The following is a 22,568-nucleotide window of genomic DNA, read 5'->3' on the forward strand; positions in this document are numbered from 1 at the left end:
CAAAGTTAAAAGATTAGAGAGAACTCCAAGAAATATACACAATTTGTGTTGCAGAACTTTGTTTTTTCTTTTCCCCTACCTCATTAATCATCTCATGACCCCTTAGATTCATCATGTGACCCTTTGGTGGGGCTTGACCCACAGGTTGAGAGCCTCTGGACTGAACTAGCTAGCAGAAAGAAGTTAAAGGAATAGTTTGACATTTATAGATGCACAGATATTCGCTTTGTGGAAGAGAGTTCAGCGAGAATAATAGTGCCACTGTAATGTTGTCTGTTAAATTTGAGGCTACAGTAAGCAGTCTGTTAGCTTAGCAAAAAGACTGCAAACAGAGGAGAGGAGCTAGCCTGTCTGTATCCAACAATAACAAAATCAGCCTGTCAACACCCCTGAAGCTCGCTAATTAACACGTCGTATTTTACGAGGGTCTGTGTAATGGACTCCTACTTGGATGGGCACAATAACTTCTTGGAGTCATCAGTGGTTGCCTGGCAACCGCCCAGAGGATTTTATAACTGAACCAGGCTATTTCTAATCTCTGTGCCAAGCTAACTGACTGCTGCTGTCACTTTTTCTCTAATATTTCTGTACCAGCAAACAAATGTTGAACTATTCTTTTAAAACTAGCTCCCTCTCCCAAACAATGATAAAATGCACCAGTGTCATATATTATAATCTTTTGCCTAAAGCTACAGTCAGTAACTTTTTTGAAAATAACTTTTGTCAAATTTGCTGAAACTGTCATTTCATCCTTACAGTAGTGCCAGCCCGTTCTCACTCTGAACTTATAAAATAGCACTGCTCTGTCAGTGCTTTTGGCATACGAGCGTGATGCCAAATGCTGCCTTCCTTTTACAGCCGAAAATGTGGCGTTGTTATTATATGCTGGCAGATGGCCGGACGGCACTGGGTGTGTTGACATGCAACGCGCACAGACGGATAGAATCAGTTGTGTTTGCATGAAACACTGAAGGTAATAACGCTGCTAGTAATCACATAATATGTGAAGCATAAGTGTGCTTATAGGGTGAGTGGGTCGGGAGGTGGATGGGTTCCTAAAACAACTGACCTTTGTGCGGTAGTCTGGAGTTCGACACCCATGTTGACGCAGGTTTTTTCTACATTTTATCATGTGCCTCTTTTGCAAAAAAACTAACCATCCGTGACTTTGTTGCCTAATCCTAACCATCATGACAGTCTGCATTGGTTGCCATGTGCTGTTGTGTAAACATAAAGACCGCGCTGCTTCGTCCCACCATGTGCATTTGTTGACATCACTGAAACGGCGTCCTGGAGCGTAAACAGCTGACGCAGAAGGACCTAAAACGTCATAAGTCGGCATAGGTCGCTGAGAGAGCAGCACCGCATGAAGAGTCGGGATGAGAACGTGTTGGTAGTACATGAGACAGATAATCTGTGAAATAATCAGGTTCAACTTGCTCCTCCTGGTGCAATGAACGTTTTTGTCCACCACCACCGTGGCTGCTGGGCTCCAAAATCTACCAGAGACTCAATAGATTACCAATGTTTTTTTGGCTGGTGAGTGAAGCAAATAAAGTAGCCACTTGCATACTTTACCAGCATTTTGCTGGTGGCTGGTGTTAATTTCCAGCCCTGCTGAATGAAAACAACCAATCAGAGTCAAGGAGTCTCTCACAGTTTCAATTACTGCTTGTGCAAACTGTGCTGCCAACAACAGCATACACAGCAAAGACAAGTAAACAAGAGACTGTTGATGAAGCTTGCTTTCACTTTCAAAGAGAAGAGCGTTGGTCTTCTTCTGTTTACCTGTCTTTGTTGTGTACGCTGTCGTTAGCAAAGGAGGGATGAACCGTTTTTATTTTCACTGCTGATTGTTGTTAGTCAGCTATTGTGTTTGCAAAGCTCCTCTTAAAGCCACGACTAAAGATATGTGCTTGACTGAGAGCATGTGCGAGGCAGGGGGGCTGCTCCATGGATGTGTAAAGAGAACTGGATACAGTGTTGAAAGCAGAGCTCTGCTCATTTCAATGAAAGTTGCTTGGTGGTGCATGATGCCAAAAAGATTTCCATGGTATAAAATTTCCCACATCCTCACGGTGGGGTCCACAAAGTAAGTGCATAAGAGACTTACAGTGGTCGAGTGACTAACTTCTGGTTTAGCACTCCGGTAACTTTGATGAGGATGAAACGATTTAATTCTTTGGCTCATCTAGTTGTTCGAAATGTTATCAGATCAAATGGATCAAATCCCAATAATAAAACCAGTAATTTCATGAAGGTTTTGATGCTCAAAAAAAAGTATCAACTTTCTAGACATCACTTTCACAATAAACATATATGGGAGAAAAAAATTAAGCAATATTTTCGAAATTTCAATGAAACACTTTATCGTGTTGGAGAGGACTTCTCCTCTCGCAATAACATTCCAAGAAGCATAACGATGGACGTTCAAAACATTAGCATTAACATTAGGTTTATTTCTATTGCTGCCACCGCACTAGCTGTCATTATTTAGGCGTGCGACGTAGGCGTGTTGTGCCAGCGATAATGGAAAGGCAGGCGCCTTATATGTGGGAGCGTCTAGGTATGAAGGATTTTTGGGAGGTGATCGTCCATGATTTCACTGGGTAATTGTAAATTCAAAACTTCCAGATGATCCGCTCAAGTTTTGAAGAGTTATATGATGCAATAACAGCTCTCGTAGCGTCTGCTGCATCATGCCCGAGGGAGTCAATTCCTAACGACATGCGCTGAGCCATAGCATCACATGAAAAGTGAATAAAGTGTTTCCAATGCAGTTTTGCGAAATATGTTTTTTTGAATTGCCTGAAATACCGCCTCATGCAATAGTAAAAACTTTTTTGCGATGAATGGGTGTTTTTTTCAAAATTGACGTGTTCCCATTAGGAACGTTTTATATTTGCAATTTTAATTTTCTCAATTTGAGGGTTGATGGAAACCCGCCTGTTGTTGTTATACCTGCTAGGATGTGAATATTTCTTCCAAACCCTGGACACAACGCGGCCCATTCTTGCGATCTGCAGCCTCAGTAATGTGTCATGATTTAGAGCCCCATCAACGAGGATAAACACTGTCTGGAGGACTTAAAGTTTCTCACCTTCAGACAGAATACCCGACACATTCTCTCGGTCCGTGCTGGAAAGGCGTGCGTTCACACCTGCTGACAGACGAGGCCACTTTGAGGCACTCACACATCAGCGGTGATCAAAGCCGGAGCCCTGGTGTTCTTCATCAGCTCTCAGACTGATACCTGGATCGGCTCCCTCCCCACTTTGTTCACGAGTACAACGTGCTGATACAGAGCTATGCGAGAGGATCCGTAGTTTACTTTACGCCGCAGTCAATAGCGGCGAGTGAGAGATGGAGCGCTTCTGACAGATCTTTCTGTGTCGTCAAGCAATATGGTTTTCATGTCTGCATGTGTGGACTCTTTGATGTTTCTCAGTCGAGACAGAGACTCACCTGCACACAATGAATCAGATTTTCTTTTGGCAAGTTGCGTGAGCCATCCCAGCTGTCACTGAATAGTGTATGTTACGCTCTGACAGTGCACATGCTTAAAATAAAAACACAATCTGTTTAATGGAAAGAGCTGAGCATTCCTTAAGCTGATGATTGGATTATTTATACAGTGATTTGCTGTTATGTTTTAGCTCAGAAATGAAGGTAATAATTACCTTGGTCGTAGCCTTTCTTCCCTGAGCACAGAAAATCCTTGAGGGCAAGGTTTTAATGGTTTAATTACAATGGCGTGTTAAAGAGGATAACAAGCTCAGAGTATGGCTGATTTCCTGGCAGTGATATGCTGTCTTTTTTATTATTATGTAGGGAATGGCTAAGATGTGTAATTATAAGTCACATGTGTGGGCCAACCTGCACCGCTTCATTTCTCTGGAGAGGCAACATGATGATCTACGACGCTGATATAAACATGAGGACTAATGTGAAGCTTTGACTTAAAAAAAATGAAAATTAGCGCCCACTGGCTCTGATAGTGGTATGTGTGTCTCTATATCATACTGAGCTGTCTGAGGTGATGATTCACAGTTTTACAATCAATCCCAGTGGAAATATACTCCAACTGCCACAGGCAGGTAATACTAGTGCAACTCCACCGCAAACCCCAGTCGTCAACATGTTAATATTTGTTCAAGCTTACGGGATTGTTATGTCAAAGAAATAGTTTTGGAAAATTTTAAGTCTGTACGGTAACTATGAAGCTACATGCCGCAGCCAGTTAGCTTAGCTTAGCATGAAGACTGAAAACAGGGGGAAAGAGTTAACATGGCTTTGTCTGATAAAATCATCTACCAGAGCCTCCGAAGCTCTCTCATTAACACATATCTTGTTTGTTTAATCGATGAGAAAACCAACTTGTAGCACCAACAATTTTGGGATTTTTATCGGGGCTTATGTCACAGAACAACTCATCACTGTTGTATGAATAATGGGCTGGTAGTGTGAACGACAAAATACTCTACATTGACGATAATACTGTTATTGGAGTCCGGCTTTTGCGACACATCTCAACATGTTCTCATCCCAAATTGCCACATGCTGTCGCTTTGCAGTGGACTTCTGCATATACATTTTACGCTCTAGATATACTTCTGCGTCTGCTATTGATTTTCTGGTATGCTGCTACAGTGATGTCAACACAAGCACATGGTAGGATGATGCTGTATGTTTGTGTGGGCAACAAAAGCACATGGCAACCAACGCTAGGACGAAAAAAACATCACATTCAGACGGAAAGCGAACACTGGACTCACAATTGAAAGTCCATCCACCCACCCCTCTCGCCTGCCCTACAGGGACATTTGTGCTCCTTATAGGACGTTATTAAGGGCAGAATTTTCAGCTCTCTCCAGCAGCTTATGGTGGAGTTACAGGGTCTGTCTGGCCACGTTCTCAAATGATGCGAATGTCTGCAGCAGTGTAACACTGTGAAGAGTTTTGTCCATCCGCATTCTCAGCTGACGCTATCAAGCAGCATATCACGCGGACACAAAAGGTGCCGTTAGGCATCAGTATCTTACACCGAAAGTGCTGCAAAAGCAGCTGTATTTGACAACTTTGAAATAATATTAATCTCCTCATCTCTCTTTTGGCAAGAAAGCAAATAAACTTTAAATGAGAAGCCAATGAGCTAGACATTACAGCAGGAGTTGGTGGAGACCAAAAACAGAGCTAAAAGAAAGTAAATATTGGACTTACATTCATCACGTGGACAGAAACACGGCTCCAAACTAATGATATTGTTTCTCTGTGATGTTGGATGTTTAAATAAGCACCTCAGTGTTTTGGGAAGGTGGGGCAAAGACCTTCACTTAGCAGTTGCAGTATCTCAAATGCAACTTGCGCAAACCCCATGGCAGGGAGTCTTATCCCGTACCTCCCCGACTCTCTGCCAGATCAGCAAACTTTCTGTTGCTGCTTTTACACACTTAGACCAGATGTGTAAACCCCAGAATTTCTCTGGCTGAGCTTCAGTTGCTACAGCTGCTGAAGCTCTGTCTCTGGGCTGTGACCTGCGCTCTCCAGGCCAAGTTATCTCTTAGTGTTCAAGCGTGCACTGTAGAAATAAACTAATTGTTTTAACTAAAGAAAAAAAAAAGTATCCTGGCTGCATTACATTTTTAAGTTGACTGAATCATTACAAATAACTTCAGATTCAGTCAACTTAAAATTTTAAGGCAGCCTGCAGACTAACTATTTTGATTCAAAACATGTAGTAGCAACAATAGTCCGTTTATTTATACGGTGTGAGGGGGACAGACTGCGGGTGCGCTAGCTAATTCTTTTCTCATTTGTGGTCTGATAAACAGAGAGCAAGAGCAGGGCAAAGACGGGTCGAGCAAATTTATGCTGCTGCACGCAACTCTACAATGAAATACAATTTTACTCATTTAAATAGGACAAAAAACATGGAAAATCATATAGTGTAATGTATGGCAAACACTTCAACTTATTACTGCTGCCCAAAAGAAAAAAAAATCAGTTACTGGAGGTTAAAGTATTTCCCAAGATATCAAACTATTCCCATAAAGCTTACAGAGCTGTTATGTTAATGAATATGAAAAATTGACATGTCAAAGGAAAAAGCAGTTTATCCAACAGGCTCCCAGTCTTATGGAAACAGTATTGAGTAGCGTAAAAGTATTCTTGTCTTGACCAAATCAGTCTGGCTTTTATCTGTTTCCAAACCTCAAAATCACAACAAAAACACAGAACGATCCAACATGCAGCCGGCGCAGGGCCTGTTAAGTTGTTTATTTTGTCTGCTGTCAGAGAGAAGAGAAAGTCAGAGAGAGAGAGAGAGAGAGAGAGAGAGAGAGAGAGAGAGAGACTGCTGCGAATCCCAAACATGAAAAAACAGTTTTTATTCCAGTATACTGAAAAAGACAAACAAGGAGTAACTTTGTTGCGGTGGGACTAGAGGCAAGTCTTTAACAGTGAAGAAAGGGTCATGTTGGTTTTGTAGATAAGTGATCCGTGTCCCGCTGCCAACCCTAAACAAATTCCATTTCAGGCAGCTCACCTCCATGGCTCGTCTTTATCTCCTCTTCTATCTCGACTGAAGGCACTTGACATTTGGGGAAGGGTTAGAGTAAGATTCAAGCTGGAATTCTTTCAACTTCACATTTTTACCAAAACGAAAACACATCAGTTGCAGCCCTGTGTGTAAAAACACTGCTTCTAGAGGTCAATTCGGAGTGTTTCCTATCTCCCAACAGATCCCAGTCTCCTATACAGTAATTTATTATAAATTTCAGATAAGAAAAACGAGCATACACACGATTGGGAAACAGACTAACAATCTTAAATCATAACACACCCTGGTATACATGCTGTATATACATTTGTTATCTCGTTTATTACATTTTCCATCATTACATTACTCAAACAAGCAGTATTAATAAATAAAAAAAGCAAGTATGCCTTTTGGTGACGGAGAAAGTGTTGGCCGTTTTGACGTGTTGTTATAAACTACAGTAATTGAGGTCTGCAATCCACAGAATCTACATCACACGTACACGAGGCAGACTCATTTTTCACCAGAGGGCTCATGGAAATTTTCATGTGCTGAAAAAAAAAAAAAAAATCAAGGTTTGTTTACATTCATCGGAGCACATTGGGCAAATAAGAACTGACGTGGCACCTGAGTGAATTATCTGGAATGAAGAAATAAGCATGAGGTGAAGCTTTCGGGGGAGAATGGTGACTAAATTTAGATGGCAAATTGAAAAAGCCTCTTTTGAGGAATTGCAGTCGAGAGAGAGAAAGAGAGAGAGAGAGAGAGGTTTCCCTATGTGACCTTCCTCGGTGTCTGGCACCATTTAATTGTATCTTAGGACAGGATTTTCCAATGATGGTTTTTAAAGGAAGAAATATTGGCTCATTGGTTTTAGCGTCATAGGTATGGTCCTTTACATCATGCCTCATTTGGGCAAAATTATTTAGAAATAAAATATATAATGAATCTGGTTAATAGTACTTGATAAAGGCTGTGATTATTGAGTGAGAAGACGGTGGCTTTAGTATGCATCTCTGAAAAAAGTTCCTTGTTAAGATCTTGCTTACCCATAGCAGGACATGTGTACTATAGATTGTAAAAAAAATAATGGACATAGCCACTGTGAAATCACCAACTGGTTTCTGGACATAAAGTCTCGAGTTTGGCATTTTGGCTTTCACCATTTTGGATCTTTGGAGCCAGAAGTGACAAGAAGGTGGAGATAATCTGCTGGCTCGGTTCGTGCGATGCATTTACAGCTAATGTTAGCTGTTTTGGGGTTGCTGCACTGTAACTGTGGATTTAGGGTTGCAGGGGCATAATCACAGAGTGCATTTAAGTGTTAAATGAAAAATAAATAGATGAATAAATAAATAAATTGCAAACAACAGAAAAATATCTAAAAGCTGCTGAGAGTTGAGATGTTTTTATAACCTGCCAAAATGAAAAACTGAGCTTTTAAGGGACAAAAGTGGATACAGAGGTGATCAATCAGCTGAACGAATGGGAGGAAACTGTTAAGTTAGTTTCCCTCCTGGTGGGCGTGGCTTTCAGGGTGTGACACGTTGATCTTTGTCTTTAGTCTCCGTTTCAAGGTACACCATGCTAGGAAAGTTGACAGTTTTAATCCCATGGATATTTAATAATCTACAGTATTGAAAAAATATGCAACCAGGTAGATGAGCTCACATGCATGCACCTCACCTTTCCTCCTTGACTGCTTGTCAGACTTTGTGCATACATTTCCATCTAAAAAATGGTTTCAAGTCTAAATCAATGTAATGATTTCTTGAACAAAAAACAGTTTTCTATCCTCGAAGGGTCATTGTAAGTGATAATGGTAATCATAATTGTGTAATATGAAACCATGATATTTACCAAGATGGTTAAAATGTCATCATAAAATTAACTTACATGAACTGAAGACAAACTGAAATATATTAAAAACAGATATGCCTGTACTCTGGGGTTACGCCATGGTTACATTACCTAACCAATGTTGTTGCAGTGGCCGCGACTTGTCAAGGGATGGCATTCACGTGTCACTCAAAGCAACCACACCATTAATTATGCATAACATTATGCCTTAACAACATTTAAATAGATGAATTATATGAAATTCTCCCCCTGTTACGGTTGTTTTATGTACCAGGCTGTAAATATGTTTATTTCAGCTGTAAAGTTGGGCGTTTTAAAATGGGGGTCTATTGGAATTGACTGTTTTGGAGCCAGCCTCAAGTGGCCATTAGAGGAACTGCAGTTTTTGGCACTTCAGTGTTGGCCTCATTTCTCAGCCCTGGAGGCTGCTACTTGCTGTTTACATTTTGTTTTATCCCGTCTTATTAATTTTATTATGCAGTCTGTAAATCACTTTAAGCTGCCTGTTATTATTAGTTATAATGTAATTTTCTTTAAAATCCTCTTTTTCATATCAGTTAATACTCATATTGGCCCATTAATTCACAATTCATTTTTGTCTGTGTGTTGTTTTGGCTGCAGATTTCAGACAACCAGCGAGTGGATCCACTGGGATCATGGATGGACTTTGTCAAAAGACCTGTTGGCAACTTCCCTGGAAAATGTCGCAAACGCAAACGACCTCTGGTAAACCCAACAGATGGACTGTGTGTCTTGCTGTACTCGATGATGTCTGGCACATCTTCTTATTTACTACAGTAATTGGTGAATAAGAGCAGCTTGCATAATGATTTTCAGATCAAGTTTGATGCATGACAATGGTTTTCACGTCTCTTCTCCACCAGCCCGGCCCACCTGGTCCTCCAGGTCCTCCTGGTCCACAGGGACCTCCTGGCTCTCCTGGGGCTGAAGTGACACAGGAAGTTCTTCTGCAGGAGTTCAAAGACATGATAAAAGGTATAGACATGTTGTTTTTTTAGTCTAGACACATTTCATTTAATTTTACCAAGATAACTTACAGTTAAGCATTTGGATATTCACAGTGTTGTGTCCTTAATAATAATAATAATATATCTGATTCTCATATTTGATTTGATTTGTTTTGATTTGATTTGTAAATTTATTTCCAACATGTAAAAAGCAAAATGAAGAAATGATCATAGAAACAAGCAGACAGACAGAAAAAAAGTAATATGTACAATCAATGCAAAACACAAAGCAAAAGAAACACTTGAACACTTGATTTAGTGTACACTTGATATTTAAAAAAATGATTGAGAAGAAGTAAAAACTTATTTAATCACAACAACAATTTAATCACATTTATCCATCAGTCATTTATTTTTCAATATACCAGCTTCCTTCTCGATTTAAACATATTCTCTCATTATCATTGATAATATTATTTATTAGAAAAGAAACAAGGATAAACTAAGGAAAAAATAAATATTAAGTAACCAAATAAATAACAAGTAACTCCTGTATACACCTCGTTATATATGTATATATTAGCCCCACATTAATGCTGATCCATAGTTTTACTCCAGTATATACAAAAGCTTTTTCTAGTCGTACAAACACTGTATTAACTATAGTAATAACTATTTACATAGCACCTTTAAAAACAGAGTTTACAAAGTGCTTTGCCAAATAAAGCAGAAATGGGATACAAAGCAGTGATACAACAATGGAAAGCCAAGTAGTCCTATTTAAGACAAGCAAGAGAGAGAAAAGTTTGGATAAAATTCAATCCAGAGGATAAATAATGCAAGATGCATAACTTAATAATGTCATTATTAAGTTATACAAACAAATCAAGAAAAAAGACAACAACAACAGAAACAATATGAGAAACCAAAGCACAAATAAAAGGAAATAAAATAGATGAAAGATACATTTAAAAAATAAAAGAAATAAAAAGATGACATCACATGAAAGCTATGAAAATGGGTTTTAGATTAACCCTTTAACAGCCACAGAAACCGCAAGGTTGACATTTTTTGCGATCAGATTACTTGAAAAAAAAACTTGATTTGAATTTGACTTGAATTTTTTTCATACAGATTTCCTTGTATGATTTACTTAGTATTTTGATCATTCTGTAATTCTATTTAATTATATTTTTATTATGTTAAATTGACTTTTTTCTACCATACATTTGAACAGATTTTGTTATTTTTTTGTATATTTTTTTGTTTATTTTATGAAGTTACTTCTATTTTCAAATTTCTATGATATAGCATTGAAAATCTTTTTTTTAACCGTATATTTTATAGTGTTTTTTATACACGATTTTTTTTGCATCTATTTATTTTTTGTTTATTTATTTTATTGTATACAGTTATGTTTATTTTCAGATTTTTATGATATTGCATTGATGTTTTCATTTTTTACAATTAATTACAGTGGGGAAATTCTTAATAGATTGATGATAAACTGATAACATTTCCTAAGGTCTATCATTTTTTGCAAAGGCATTTCTTAGTATGATTGTTAAAGGTTCATGACCCCCCCTCTCGACTACTGAACAGTTTTTGAATATTTTGTGGTTGTAGGTTATTTATAGCTTATTTCATCACATTGTGGTGATATAATAGTTTGTAAATGAATGCTAACTCATCCTGCAGTGTAATAATCTGGCTGTGTTTCTGTCAGAGGCTACAGAGAGGAGAGCAGCAGCTCTGGACAGACAAACCAGCCCCAGCCAGCTACCGACTGCTCTCCTCACCCTGGAGGGGATGACCTCCTACCGGCGAATAGAGGAGGCTTTCCACTGCAAGCTCAAGGGACCCGTGGTGGTCGACAAGAAGACTCTGGTGGAGCTCCAGAACTTTCAGACGGTATGTTTGTTTGAAACTGAATAAATGTTTATGAACTGGGTTCGGCTTCGCTCCCAGTGCATGGCCGAAAAAGAGAGAGTTTTGGCTAATCCTCCTCTGCATGGTTACACGCTTTGTTTCTGACCCATTTGCTTCTCTGTCTTAACTGTGTTTGAAAGAGCGAGTGTTTGGTAATCATCGCTTAGTTTGCATGTGGGGGAATTATGAGCAGATCATCCCCTCGCTGGTAACTGGCACTGGCAAAGCGTGCGCTGCCACTCAGACTGGCTGCTTGGTCAAAAATATCTACTTTTTCAATTCTACACATCACTCTCTGGTCGGCGTACAAAAGGCACTCTGTCTCCGACTTGGAATAAAGTGTGGAGAGGACAAAAATAGACACTGTTTCAAACAGCATGCTGTAGTGGAAGAACTATGCCGTGTTGGGATGGGCTGACAAGGCTGGAGGAGGGAGGATTAAGCCTTAGAGAACCATTTAAATGCTAACACAGCACTATTTTGGAAGAGGTGTGTTACTATGGCTTTGGAAAGGATGTTTTACATGTTTTTGCAGAGTCAGAAGTAAAGAGACAATAAAAAAGGACATGAGGAGGCAGAGGAATTAATTAAGATGTGTTTGGGGCCCTTGAGGCAAGAAAGCAGAACAGTGAAATCATCTCAGAAAATATGTGGTTCTTTAAGCTTGATTTTTTCAAAACCCTGAAGTCAATCACGTTTGAGCTTATTGTCACTGCTGTTGAGTCCCGTGGGTCCTTTAACGTGACATTACATCTCAAGTCGAGTCACGTTAATTAAATCTAATCACTGGTCCACATACATTGATTGTACATGAAATTAAACCTAAATTCAGTACCTTTGGCCGCCTTTGGGTTAAAAAAAATTTTGTCAACTCAACTTCAGCTGCTTTATAGCCGGCGCAGTCGTCGTCACCATCATCCTCTCTAAGCAGCAGCGGTAGGCACACCCAAACTTTGTCCGTAGTTCAATCAATTGAAAATAGGAATCCAGTGTTGATATCCAAGTTGAATCAGCAGGATAAGAGCTGGTTAGCTAAATAAACGAGGCTGCATGAGGTTTGATTGTGATGTGTTCAAGAAGAAGAAGGTGAGAAACTTGAATAATTCAGTTGTTTGGGTTAGAAATTTGTTAAACTGTTACTTGTGAAGCAGTAAAAGCAAATTGTTGCCTCGTCTTTCCACCAAATAACAGAAAAGTAATCGATAAAAGAGTCTCAATTATGTATCAGTATCAGTAATAAAAATTACGATCCCCATCCCTGTTGGTGACAAAGTGTCAGCTGCAGGGCTAGCTGGGAAACCATAATTAGTGAGCGAACCACTAACACGCTGGCTGGGCTGGCTTGCGGTAGCTCTCTAATGTTCCTCCTGTTTTATCTCAACTGTGCCATTAACTCAGCCCCCCGTTCTGTAGTTAGCAGGCTACTTATATTGGTCACTCGCAGGACAGTTTATTCAAGAGAAGTATTTGTACCATAAAAATCTTGTATTTGTAAACTATTACTCTGATGTGGAAAACATCATACGCTGACAGAGGAGGGTAAAAATTAAAGTGGATAGTGGCATACCCCTAATAATCTATAATAGTTTCCCCCATTTTGGACTCTCTAACTCACAATTCCCTCAGATGTTAGTTATTGACCGAATGAACAGATTAAATGGTCCAAGTTTAGTATGAATTAACTGTCAGCCGTGATTCCACTGCGATAAACTGATGTTTTTCTGCATTTTAAACACTTGTGTGAATCAGGCCTTTGGGAGTGTCTTGCTGTTCTGTAGCTCAGTCTGTAGAAAGGGGAACGACCAAAGCATTATCTCTCTAAAATATAAACATATTAATAATGTTTTTGTGTTTTCAGCCACCAGCTAAAGGAGCCTTCCTCAGAGGGTCGGGAATGGACCAGTCCACTGGGAGATTCACGGCTCCCATCACTGGGATCTACCAGTTCTCTGCTAATGTCCACATTGGTAAATCACAATCACTGTCTGATCTGGAGGATTACAGAACCTGTGCTGAGGTTTTAAGGGCCTGTGTCAACCAAAGCCTTTATTTCCCAGCTGAAAATGCCAGGCGATCCTCAGGAAACGCTTGAGAGCGCTTTGGAGGCACAGCGTTTTTCAGCTAAGACCCCTCGGGTGTGTCTCATTGCCACCATGATACGGTTTATCCTCAGAAGTAAAAATGTCGACAGAAGAAAGAGTATTGGCTTTTTAAAAAGGGAAGTCTGATGCACGTAGGGAAAGAGGACGGATAAACACACAGTATATTAACATAGTTGTCCTCTATTGTGGACGTGTAAAATGTGACTGTGTCTCAGTGGTAGTCTGTTTGTCTCCTCCACTGTGATTGAACGGATGGGTAAAAAGGGACAGTGATGAGCACAGCATTTTACCCAACTTTTAAAATTTGTCAGCTCTTGGTGCTCATAAAAAACACCTTTTAAAATAAGCCGGCATCAGGAAAATAATGCTTCAGTGGACACGGCCCCTTTAGAGTTTGAAACAGTCAAGGAACAGTCCTGACTTTCCTAAATTTTGCATTATTGACTATTTACAACCAGTTAGTTAGTTACTGTCGTTACGTTTGTCAACCTTTCCACTCTCTTGCGGTACATATAAAATTTACAATGATGATGATTTACTCTGAATTCTGAGCAACCTTTAAAACAAAGGGACCTTCATTTCAGACAGAGGCAGACAAAAGCTTTTATTTTTAGCAGATCATCGACGCACGTAGGGAAATCATCATCGATACAGCTAACTGTAGCTCCATGGGTTAGACGAAAATGTTGTCGCCAAATTACTTTCTGATGTTCCTCGCTGATTTGTTTTAAAATCACAACCCTGTAAAAGGGTTAAATACTGTGTCTGCACACATGATAATGCATAAAAAAACGTTTCATGTCCCAGGAAAAAAGAAGATGATATTCATATAAAAGACACAGAAGAAACAGCATTGCTCCTGTACATAGGAGCAAAACAGGCTCTCCGAAAAATATCTATCAATGAGGGAGGAAATATTAGAAAGCCTTCCTTGCAAAAGAGCCAACATGTTACAACCACTGTCAGTCTTAGTCAGGGCTTTAAAAAAATGATTGTTTTTAAATTGTTTTCCCCCCTCATTGATGTATTTATGGAGTGCCTGGATTGCCTTCCTGTGTATCCTGTTGTTCCCCGTTTTCCATGAGCACCCGACATAATATTTTGATCTATGTTTGATTATACAGAGCAACCACTCATCTCTTTTTCCAAGTGGTGTATTACAGAGTAGAGTTGGTCAGTTCTGGTATTAGAAGCATGTTATGGAAAAATGAGAGATCAGACTGTTCTAATAAAACGTAGTTTATCTGTTTATCTTACTACTTGTTCATACTTTCACTTTTATTGTTACAAGATAAAAGCCTTGAGGACTAAATTATGTTTTTGGCAAATTTATCTCAAGTTGTTTTAGCTGGGATTACTGTAGTGTAAACTTCCACAAATCCAACACAGAACAGGACAGACACGAATGGTAGCAGGTAAAGTTATTACTGCAGGAAACAAGCTGGTTAGCTACACATGCTTACAACAGAGCAGATAAACACAGTTTAATCCATTCCTTTCACTTTTGCACTTGTGTTTTTGGTTTTGGAAAATAATCAGACTGTTAGTTTGACTGTAAGGAAATGCTTGAGTCTTTCTGCTGATTGTGAACATTTTTCCCACCTACAGACCACAATGAGGTGAAGAGGAGCAAGAGTCAGCTCAAGGCCAGAGATAATGTTCGGGTGCTGATCTGCATCGAGTCACTCTGCCACAGATACACGTAGGTATTCTGTACCATTGAGTGTTTACATGCACACTTGTATCTCGGTTTTGAGTCTTAAGATTGAATTTATCTTATTTTTAATGTTTATGTTAAACGACACTTTGACAGTGCGACACGATTGTCTCCAAGTGAGGATTCGGATATATATAAAAAACATACATATGAATGTATAATCCAGTCACAATTAATATATATTTTCTAAACGCTTGCAGCTTGTATTCCAAGAGAGACGATAAAAACAGCTGGTGTGGTTAAAGCTGTTATATCATATTTTAAGGTGTGTTGATGGATTTATGTAGTCAACTTATGCAATGAGTAATATTACAAGTAAACGTTTCATCTTAAAAGTTGCCATTAGTTGGCCCAGCAAATTAATTTATATATGAAAAACATTTTATGGTATAAACAGTAGTTAAAACCAGCCACGGCTCTGTGTTGATTCCCTACTGACCAACAACAGACTGTCGTGTTTTTAGCTCCGCAACTTTTCACAGTGGAAACTCCAAACCAACCTGCTGGTGAAAACACCCCAAAATACATTTGAAAAACTCAACATCGATGTCTCTTTCCAGAAATCATGACCTGCTGACTCAAGATTATCCACAGACCTTTTTGTGAGCAGTTTCATGGCGGAACTATTTTCTCTCTACTGAACTACACCCAACAACCGTATAACTGCGCAGAAGGAGGCGTGTATCTACTGATGGGTGAAGGGGGGCGTGCTCGTGACAACACGGGTTGTGAACATTAATGGCGTCCTCCTCCGCTGAGCGTTTACAATAGCTAGTGGTGTAAGATGAGCTCACAGTAGGTGTGCATTTCCTTCTGCTTGGTGGTTCGGTTGGCAGGTGTTTGGTGGAAAGAAAATAGATCCATGGTGTTTCCCACAGAACTGGAATGTATGCATGGTGAGAGCTGATGTTTCTTTAAGTGTTGTTTTTTGTTTGTTTTTTTGCGTGTTTTTTTGCAGTTTATGGTCAGATTGATCAGAGCTAATCAGATCAGATTGATGGTTAAGAGGAGCAGTTGCTGCAGAGGTGAGTGAGAGCAAACTTTCTGCTGCTGCTGTTCCTCAACCCGTTTTTTTAATGTAAAGTAGGTTGGAAAAGCGACTGAAAACAAGAAAATAAGAGGACTGTTGTTCTAATAAATAGAGCATTTTTTTTTCTATATGAATAACAAACAATAAAGTTTCACGTTCACTGCGCTTGTCACTGTGCGGCTCCACCTGTGCTCAGAGTACACTTTACACTTCAGGGGTGTGGTGCTATGAATAAGTAAACCTACAGTATGTTAAAAGCACTTCAAATTAACGAGCCAGATTCAAAAATAGAAAGTTAATATGAGCCAAAAAATGCTGGCAGGCCACACAAATAAATGAATGTGTGGGAAAACCTGCTACACGAAACTGTCTACAACAAGGCCTGTGGATTGTCTTGAGTCAGCGGGTCATGATTTCATTTTTTTGGCTCTTTAAGCTCTACAAGCCAAGTGTCATCTAGTTCAATTATATTGGACAGAAGGCAGATATATCGAGCATTCGCCTACTTGCACCAAAACAATCTAAGCTGATAAATAGCAATACAGGTAAGAGGAAAAATATGTAATTTTGGTTTGGGGGTGAACTGTTCCTCTAAATATGCTTTTATTCTTTACTTGAATCCAAATCAAATGCTCAAATACTCTAACAGTCTCTGTTACCTCAATAGATTGTATTCGTGTGGTTTTAATTTGCTATGGCTGTAATACATGCTGTTCAGTCATGCCACCTATCACCGATAAGAGTTAATAAAATGTATGTTAGGAAACAACTAATCTGCCTACAGCTTTCACACGTTGCATTCTTGACATTCTTGTTTTGACAAATTGTTTACTTTCCCTGTGTAACGGTGATATTTTATTGGTGTTTAATGCTGCCTTAACTGTCAGCAGAATTTACGAGCTGTTGAAGGTGTTGTCTGTTACAGTTTGTGTGGAACCAGTTTGGCATTTCCTGTATAAAAGCAGAGCAGGTCTTTAAAGGAAATGTCCTCTCACTCAGAGCCCTCGTCCCTGTCGCCTAACTAATCTTTATAGACTCACCTCTGACACTTGAGGCGGCCTGTTACATTCAGCAGCACGGCAGTGAAATGCCCTTGTTTGGGATGTGGGAGGCAGATAATGAAGTATCTGATACAGTGTTTCTACATGACGAGAAATTACAAATCCAGCCGGGGAAGGTTTTGAGTTCTTTCCAATATTTCAAAATCTCTATTTACACAAAGTCAGTGAAAACTGCAGAAATGAATTGCTCCCTCAAGTCTCCCCCGGCCTGTGCAGAGCTCCAGCCTCCCTTCTAGCTTGGTACAATGAGGAGAACATATAAATAATATTATTATGATGGGTTACCTAACCCAAAAGAGTCCTTGGCTTTTGGGTTTTCTCGAGCCAAAGCCCCAGTCAGTCTCGCCCTCCCACACATGAAAATGCAGAGAATGTGAAATGAGGCTCATTGTGATGGCAGTTGGAGTGAAGACAAACATGATTGATTTGCCATAAAAATGTAGCGTTTTCCACTTAACAGGAGCCAGTGCTCTCGGTGTGTGGTTAAGCCTGCAGCGATGTTACAACCATCCACACTGACTCTGAGGGCGCTGAGCTGTTAAAGAAATGGTTTGACATTTTGGGAAATAGGCTTATCCTCTTTCTTGCAGAGAGTAAGACTAGATTTAAAAAAAGTGATTCCGCTGTCGTGTGTGTACGCTAAATTGATCAATCATTAGATTTTATTTGCATAGCACTTTTCGTACAAACAGTAACACAAAGTGCTTCATACAAAAAAACAAGCAATAAGGTAAATAAAGACACAGAAAAACAAAAACTGTATGCATTTAACAATGTAGCAAGTGTAAGAGATGGCGATTTCGAAACCGAAGATCGAACTGTTTCGAAACGTTTTGTCACTTCTGGCTTCGGCACGTAGCTCGAGATTCATGTGAGTTCATGTGAGTTGAAACAAACCTGGACAGATTAAGTCTCCGTTAATGAATGAAACCATTAAAATGTTCCACAAACTAACTGTAGCATAGCATAATACCAATGTCATCTGGTCACATAGCTACTAATGATATGAAATAGTCACCATATCCTACAAGAAATACATCAATAGCAGTTTGATTTAATTTGCATGACAGCTATTGAGGTAGGTTTTCGGGCTGGGGAAAAGGGAGTTTACAACAAAAACAATGATAAATGGCTGCAATGCAAGCTTCTACCAGTAGATGCAGAGCGATCAGGTTTTGAAAAGTTTCAAAGCAATGGTTTAAAGTATTGAAACATTTCAAAGTTTTGAATTTACCATCTCTAGTAAGTGTTTATTGGCACTTTGTCTCTAAGCTTTCAAAACTGGCACTGGATTGATGAGTATGAATGTGTTGGGTATGCAGATTTAGACTGAGCCAGGCCAGCTGTTTCCCCCTGTCTTTGTGCGAAGCTAATTTAGCTGGCTGCTGGTGGCAGCTTCATATTTGTAAAATAAGGTGTTTTGTACTTTAACAAAGTCTTAAAGAATGGAGATTTGCCACACATTTTTGAATGCACAATATTCATTCAGAAATGTTCTTTTTTTAATATGATTGCAGCTCACTGGAGATGATTGTTGGATTAGAAAGTAACAGCAAGATATTCACTGTAAGCGTGCAGGGACTGCTGGAGCTACAGGTGAGCGGCACACCAAGAGACACACATACAGATCTGTTTTTGTGCAAAATTCCTGCATCATTGTTGTGTATTCTCTTCTGCAGGCAGGGCAGTACACCTCCATATTTGTGGATAATGCAGCAGGCGCTTCGATCACAATACAGAACGGCTCAGATTTTATGGGCATGCTGCTTGGTGTATAGCCTCCCAACACGAACATGGCAACATCAAAGCCATCACTGCTGCAATTTTTGTTTTTCTGTTTTTTTATTCATTGGACTGCTTATGAGCACCATCACACAGAACCAAACCACAGGGTAGGTTTGAAGGAAGGAAGTGAGGCTGACATGAACTTTACTGCTTGTCAGATGGCGAGAGGACAGTGTGAAGAACTCGAGGACTTCGTTTGTTTTTCACGGTGCACCACTGACTCTTCCCTGAGGAACTTGTGACTTCACCAGTAAAATAACCTGAAAATAGAGCAGTGAATACGTCTGTTACAGTATATTTTTGTGGTTGTTGAAGACGTTTGCGACAAACCAAATCAATGTTTTTAACGATCTCTCATTAGATGTCGGAAGAGCTGGGGAACACGAGAAAGTACATTTGTGAGCTTAATGTAACTGACATGTTAATGTTTGTTGTCTACATGATCTATATGTACACACTCATAGTTATTTTTATCATGGATTAAATCTCACATTTATATATGTTATATGGTACATAGACTGTGAGTACACTGGACAATGGAAACATGCTCAATAGACAGAATATGGCCTCAAAAGATCACACATGGCAATTTCAGTAGTTCAGTCCACTATTTTGGCTCAGACATAGATATCTCAACAGCTTTTCAATGGATTGCCATGTAATTTTGCACAAACATACACGTCCCCAAGAGGATAAAGCTCTCTAACTTTGATTGTCCCCTGACTTTTTATGTAGCCTCTCTATGGGGTTGATATTTGTAGTTTTGGGTAAAGTATCATAAGACCTGTTGGATATTTGGTGTGAAATTTGGTGCAGACATTCATGTCCCCCTCAGGAAGAATTGAACACTTACACAAACATCAATATGATAAGAACTACCTAAACTGACAAAATATATTTGGTTAAAAAACATTAATGAAAAAATTGGCGTGTACTTTGAGGCTTGAGTTTGGCCCATGTGCCATCTGCCAACATGGAGGTTTAGGTTTATGAACTGTACTGCAGCCAGCCACCAGGGGGCGATCAATAAGTTTTGGCTTCACTTTTGGGAGCTGTCATGTCATCCATGTTTATATACAGTCTATGATTTGTGCAGCAGTTACTACTCCAGGACTCTTATTGGCGCTGTACTAAATGACACCACCTTACTTATAATGCTAGTGTCACTAGCAAACAAACTTGGTTTCTAAATCTGCATGCTGACATTTCTCTTTGTCTGGTATCAATATGAGCCCAAGTTTAATAATGTACACTTCTGAAAATCCAAAGACACAAGTAATTCAATCTTCAAGCAATGATCAATAGCAATTGGCTGCGCTCACATATGTCCACTCAAGTTAAAGTTTAAGAAATCTAAACTCTGTGCTACCGGCAGAGTCACACCACACACACAAAAACAGAGGACGCACATGCAAAAGCTGTTTTTCCGCAAGAATGTTCATTATTTTTCCAGATAAACTTTGACTATAAGAGAATGTTTTTTTAACCTTAAGATTATTTTTACAGTCTGTTTTGTGTTATCAATCATCTTTTTATTTTATACTGTATTTTATTATTTTCCTGATATGTAGATGTTTGTAATTTATAATAACTAACAATACACCAGTGATATTGGAAAGCATTGAAATTTGACATGGTATTTATGTTTGAGGAAATGTATGAATCACTTGTTGATTGACGCTCTTGTGGACTCTTGAAACCACAGATTATTGCAAGAATAAAATTATATCTTTTTACTATTTTTTTATTACCCATACTATGCTATAAATTGAAATTAAACTTTTTGAAAATGCTGCACCTAGTCTCCGCACATAATAATGATGGTAATAGTAATGTATATCCATTTAAACACCTTATTATCTTTAGCTCAGAGGGTGTGGTTTAAAAAATTCTGATAGCAGTACTAATACCAGTCTTTTTAAAGTGAAACCGATACCAATAGAGTACTTTAGTAACACCCATAATTTGAATGTAGTGGCAGGAAGTATAATCATACTTTTGAGCATTTTGGTAGCATCTCAGTATGCCGAACTGCCAACTTTATCAAATACATAGCGCTCAAAATCGCCACACCACAAAGTGTATGGGTTGTGGCTGTTGCTGCAGGACTGTGAGCTCTGTGCTGGGGACAGTCTGCTCAGCTGCACAAACACAGTGACAGGGATAACTGTGAGCATCACATGGCTAAGGTTACTTAATGTCAGCTTGTCCAAAGAGGCAGGTATCATTTGACTTGACTGTGGACAATTCAATACTACTTGGTACAGAGTTATTTAGGTAAATACCTTGAATCAGGGATACTCAACTTTATTTACTAGGGGGCCACTTTGGGCCGCAGGCTGTAAGTTAAGATCGTAGCCTTTATCAATACCCGGCCCTACATAGGGGAAGAAAATATCAAAATTTTATTAAATAGCTGTCATAATTTCTTCTTTTTTTTATCATTATCTCAGATTTATTAAGGAAAAAGTCTTCTGGAGTTCAGCAAAACTTTCTCTGTGGCATCATTTGAATTGTAAAATACCTCAAATACCTTTGCAAATACTGGCAGAGAACCAAGTAAACTCATGACTAACTGTAAAATATTACTCATGGCTCCAGGGAACTGAATCTAATGACTATTACCTTTCAGCCAGGCTGTTTTTAAGGTATTTTATATTTCTCATGTTCCCAGTTTAATTAAAACTAAATAGCTGTTGTCCATCACAATGTACTGCAGTCCAGTAAATGGGGCCTGGAGATTATTAGATAATCTGTAATATAACTTTATTGTCCCTTGGGTGGTCTCACAAAGCACTAATAAGATGGACTTTATAGCACAAATGCTTGTCCAGCCAGTAAAATGAGCTTGTTAGCATCATTGCATGAATACCTTATAATAGAGGCTCCTCATGGAAGCATTGCTGAGATGCCAAGTGTCACATACTGTACCCAAGAACCAACCACAAGAACGTCGCACCCACGTGCTATTTCAGCCACCTACTGTAGACAGGAATGGGCTGCTTGCTGAAAAGCCAAAATTTGGAAAACAAACATCACTTTTTTGTGTGTAAAACAAACCTGCCAACATTTTTCCGGTACCAGTTCATGTGTGTTCTTATTTCCCAACAGCTTAATTTTCACATAAACTACCAGTCAGGAGAAATGTTTTGAAAATTACAAATTTACAGTGTGTATTAGGTGCTATTCACTTTCCTTTTTTTTTCACAAGCTGCAGTCTTTCAACATGTTTAACAGCGCAGGGATGACAGACGATATACGTTTACATAATATTTGCTTTTTCATTGCTCAAGAAGCGGAGAGAGAATGGCACACACTTGCGAGTTTTGATTGTCTTATGTTTTTTTTTTCTTTCCAAAATGTGTTTAATGACAGCTATGTGAGCATGCCGTAACGCATTCGCTGCCCTGCAGTGGAACACGGAGCCTGCCAAAGTGGTTGCGAAACCACCCTGCGCCACGACTCTGACAGGAATTTCCCATCGCCCCATTATCAGCATCAGACAAGCTGAGTGATTGCAATTACATCTGCCGAAATGCTAAGAGCAACTGCCTTTTCTCTTTTCCTTCAGAGGAGTG

General features: G+C 39.2%; 1 protein-coding gene across 3 annotated transcripts in view; it reads left to right on the plus strand.

Annotated features, from left to right (window-relative positions):
• Positions 1 to 20,726, plus strand: part of c1qtnf12 (C1q and TNF related 12) — a 32,375-nt gene extending 11,649 nt beyond the window's left edge. For all 3 annotated transcript variants that reach the window (XM_042491176.1, XM_042491177.1, XM_042491174.1), the window contains 7 exons: positions 9,020 to 9,124; positions 9,283 to 9,394; positions 11,093 to 11,277; positions 13,154 to 13,262; positions 15,006 to 15,099; positions 18,723 to 18,801; positions 18,885 to 20,726. In XM_042491176.1, the coding sequence (XP_042347110.1) occupies positions 9,020 to 9,124; positions 9,283 to 9,394; positions 11,093 to 11,277; positions 13,154 to 13,262; positions 15,006 to 15,099; positions 18,723 to 18,801; positions 18,885 to 18,983 (783 nt within the window). In that variant the 3' untranslated portion in view covers positions 18,984 to 20,726. The remainder of the gene's footprint in view (positions 1 to 9,019; positions 9,125 to 9,282; positions 9,395 to 11,092; positions 11,278 to 13,153; positions 13,263 to 15,005; positions 15,100 to 18,722; positions 18,802 to 18,884) is intronic.
• The last annotated feature ends 1,842 nt before the right edge of the window (positions 20,727 to 22,568 follow it).

This window comes from Plectropomus leopardus, chromosome 8 (assembly GCF_008729295.1).
Source record: "Plectropomus leopardus isolate mb chromosome 8, YSFRI_Pleo_2.0, whole genome shotgun sequence".
Classification (NCBI taxonomy): domain Eukaryota; kingdom Metazoa; phylum Chordata; class Actinopteri; order Perciformes; family Serranidae; genus Plectropomus; species Plectropomus leopardus.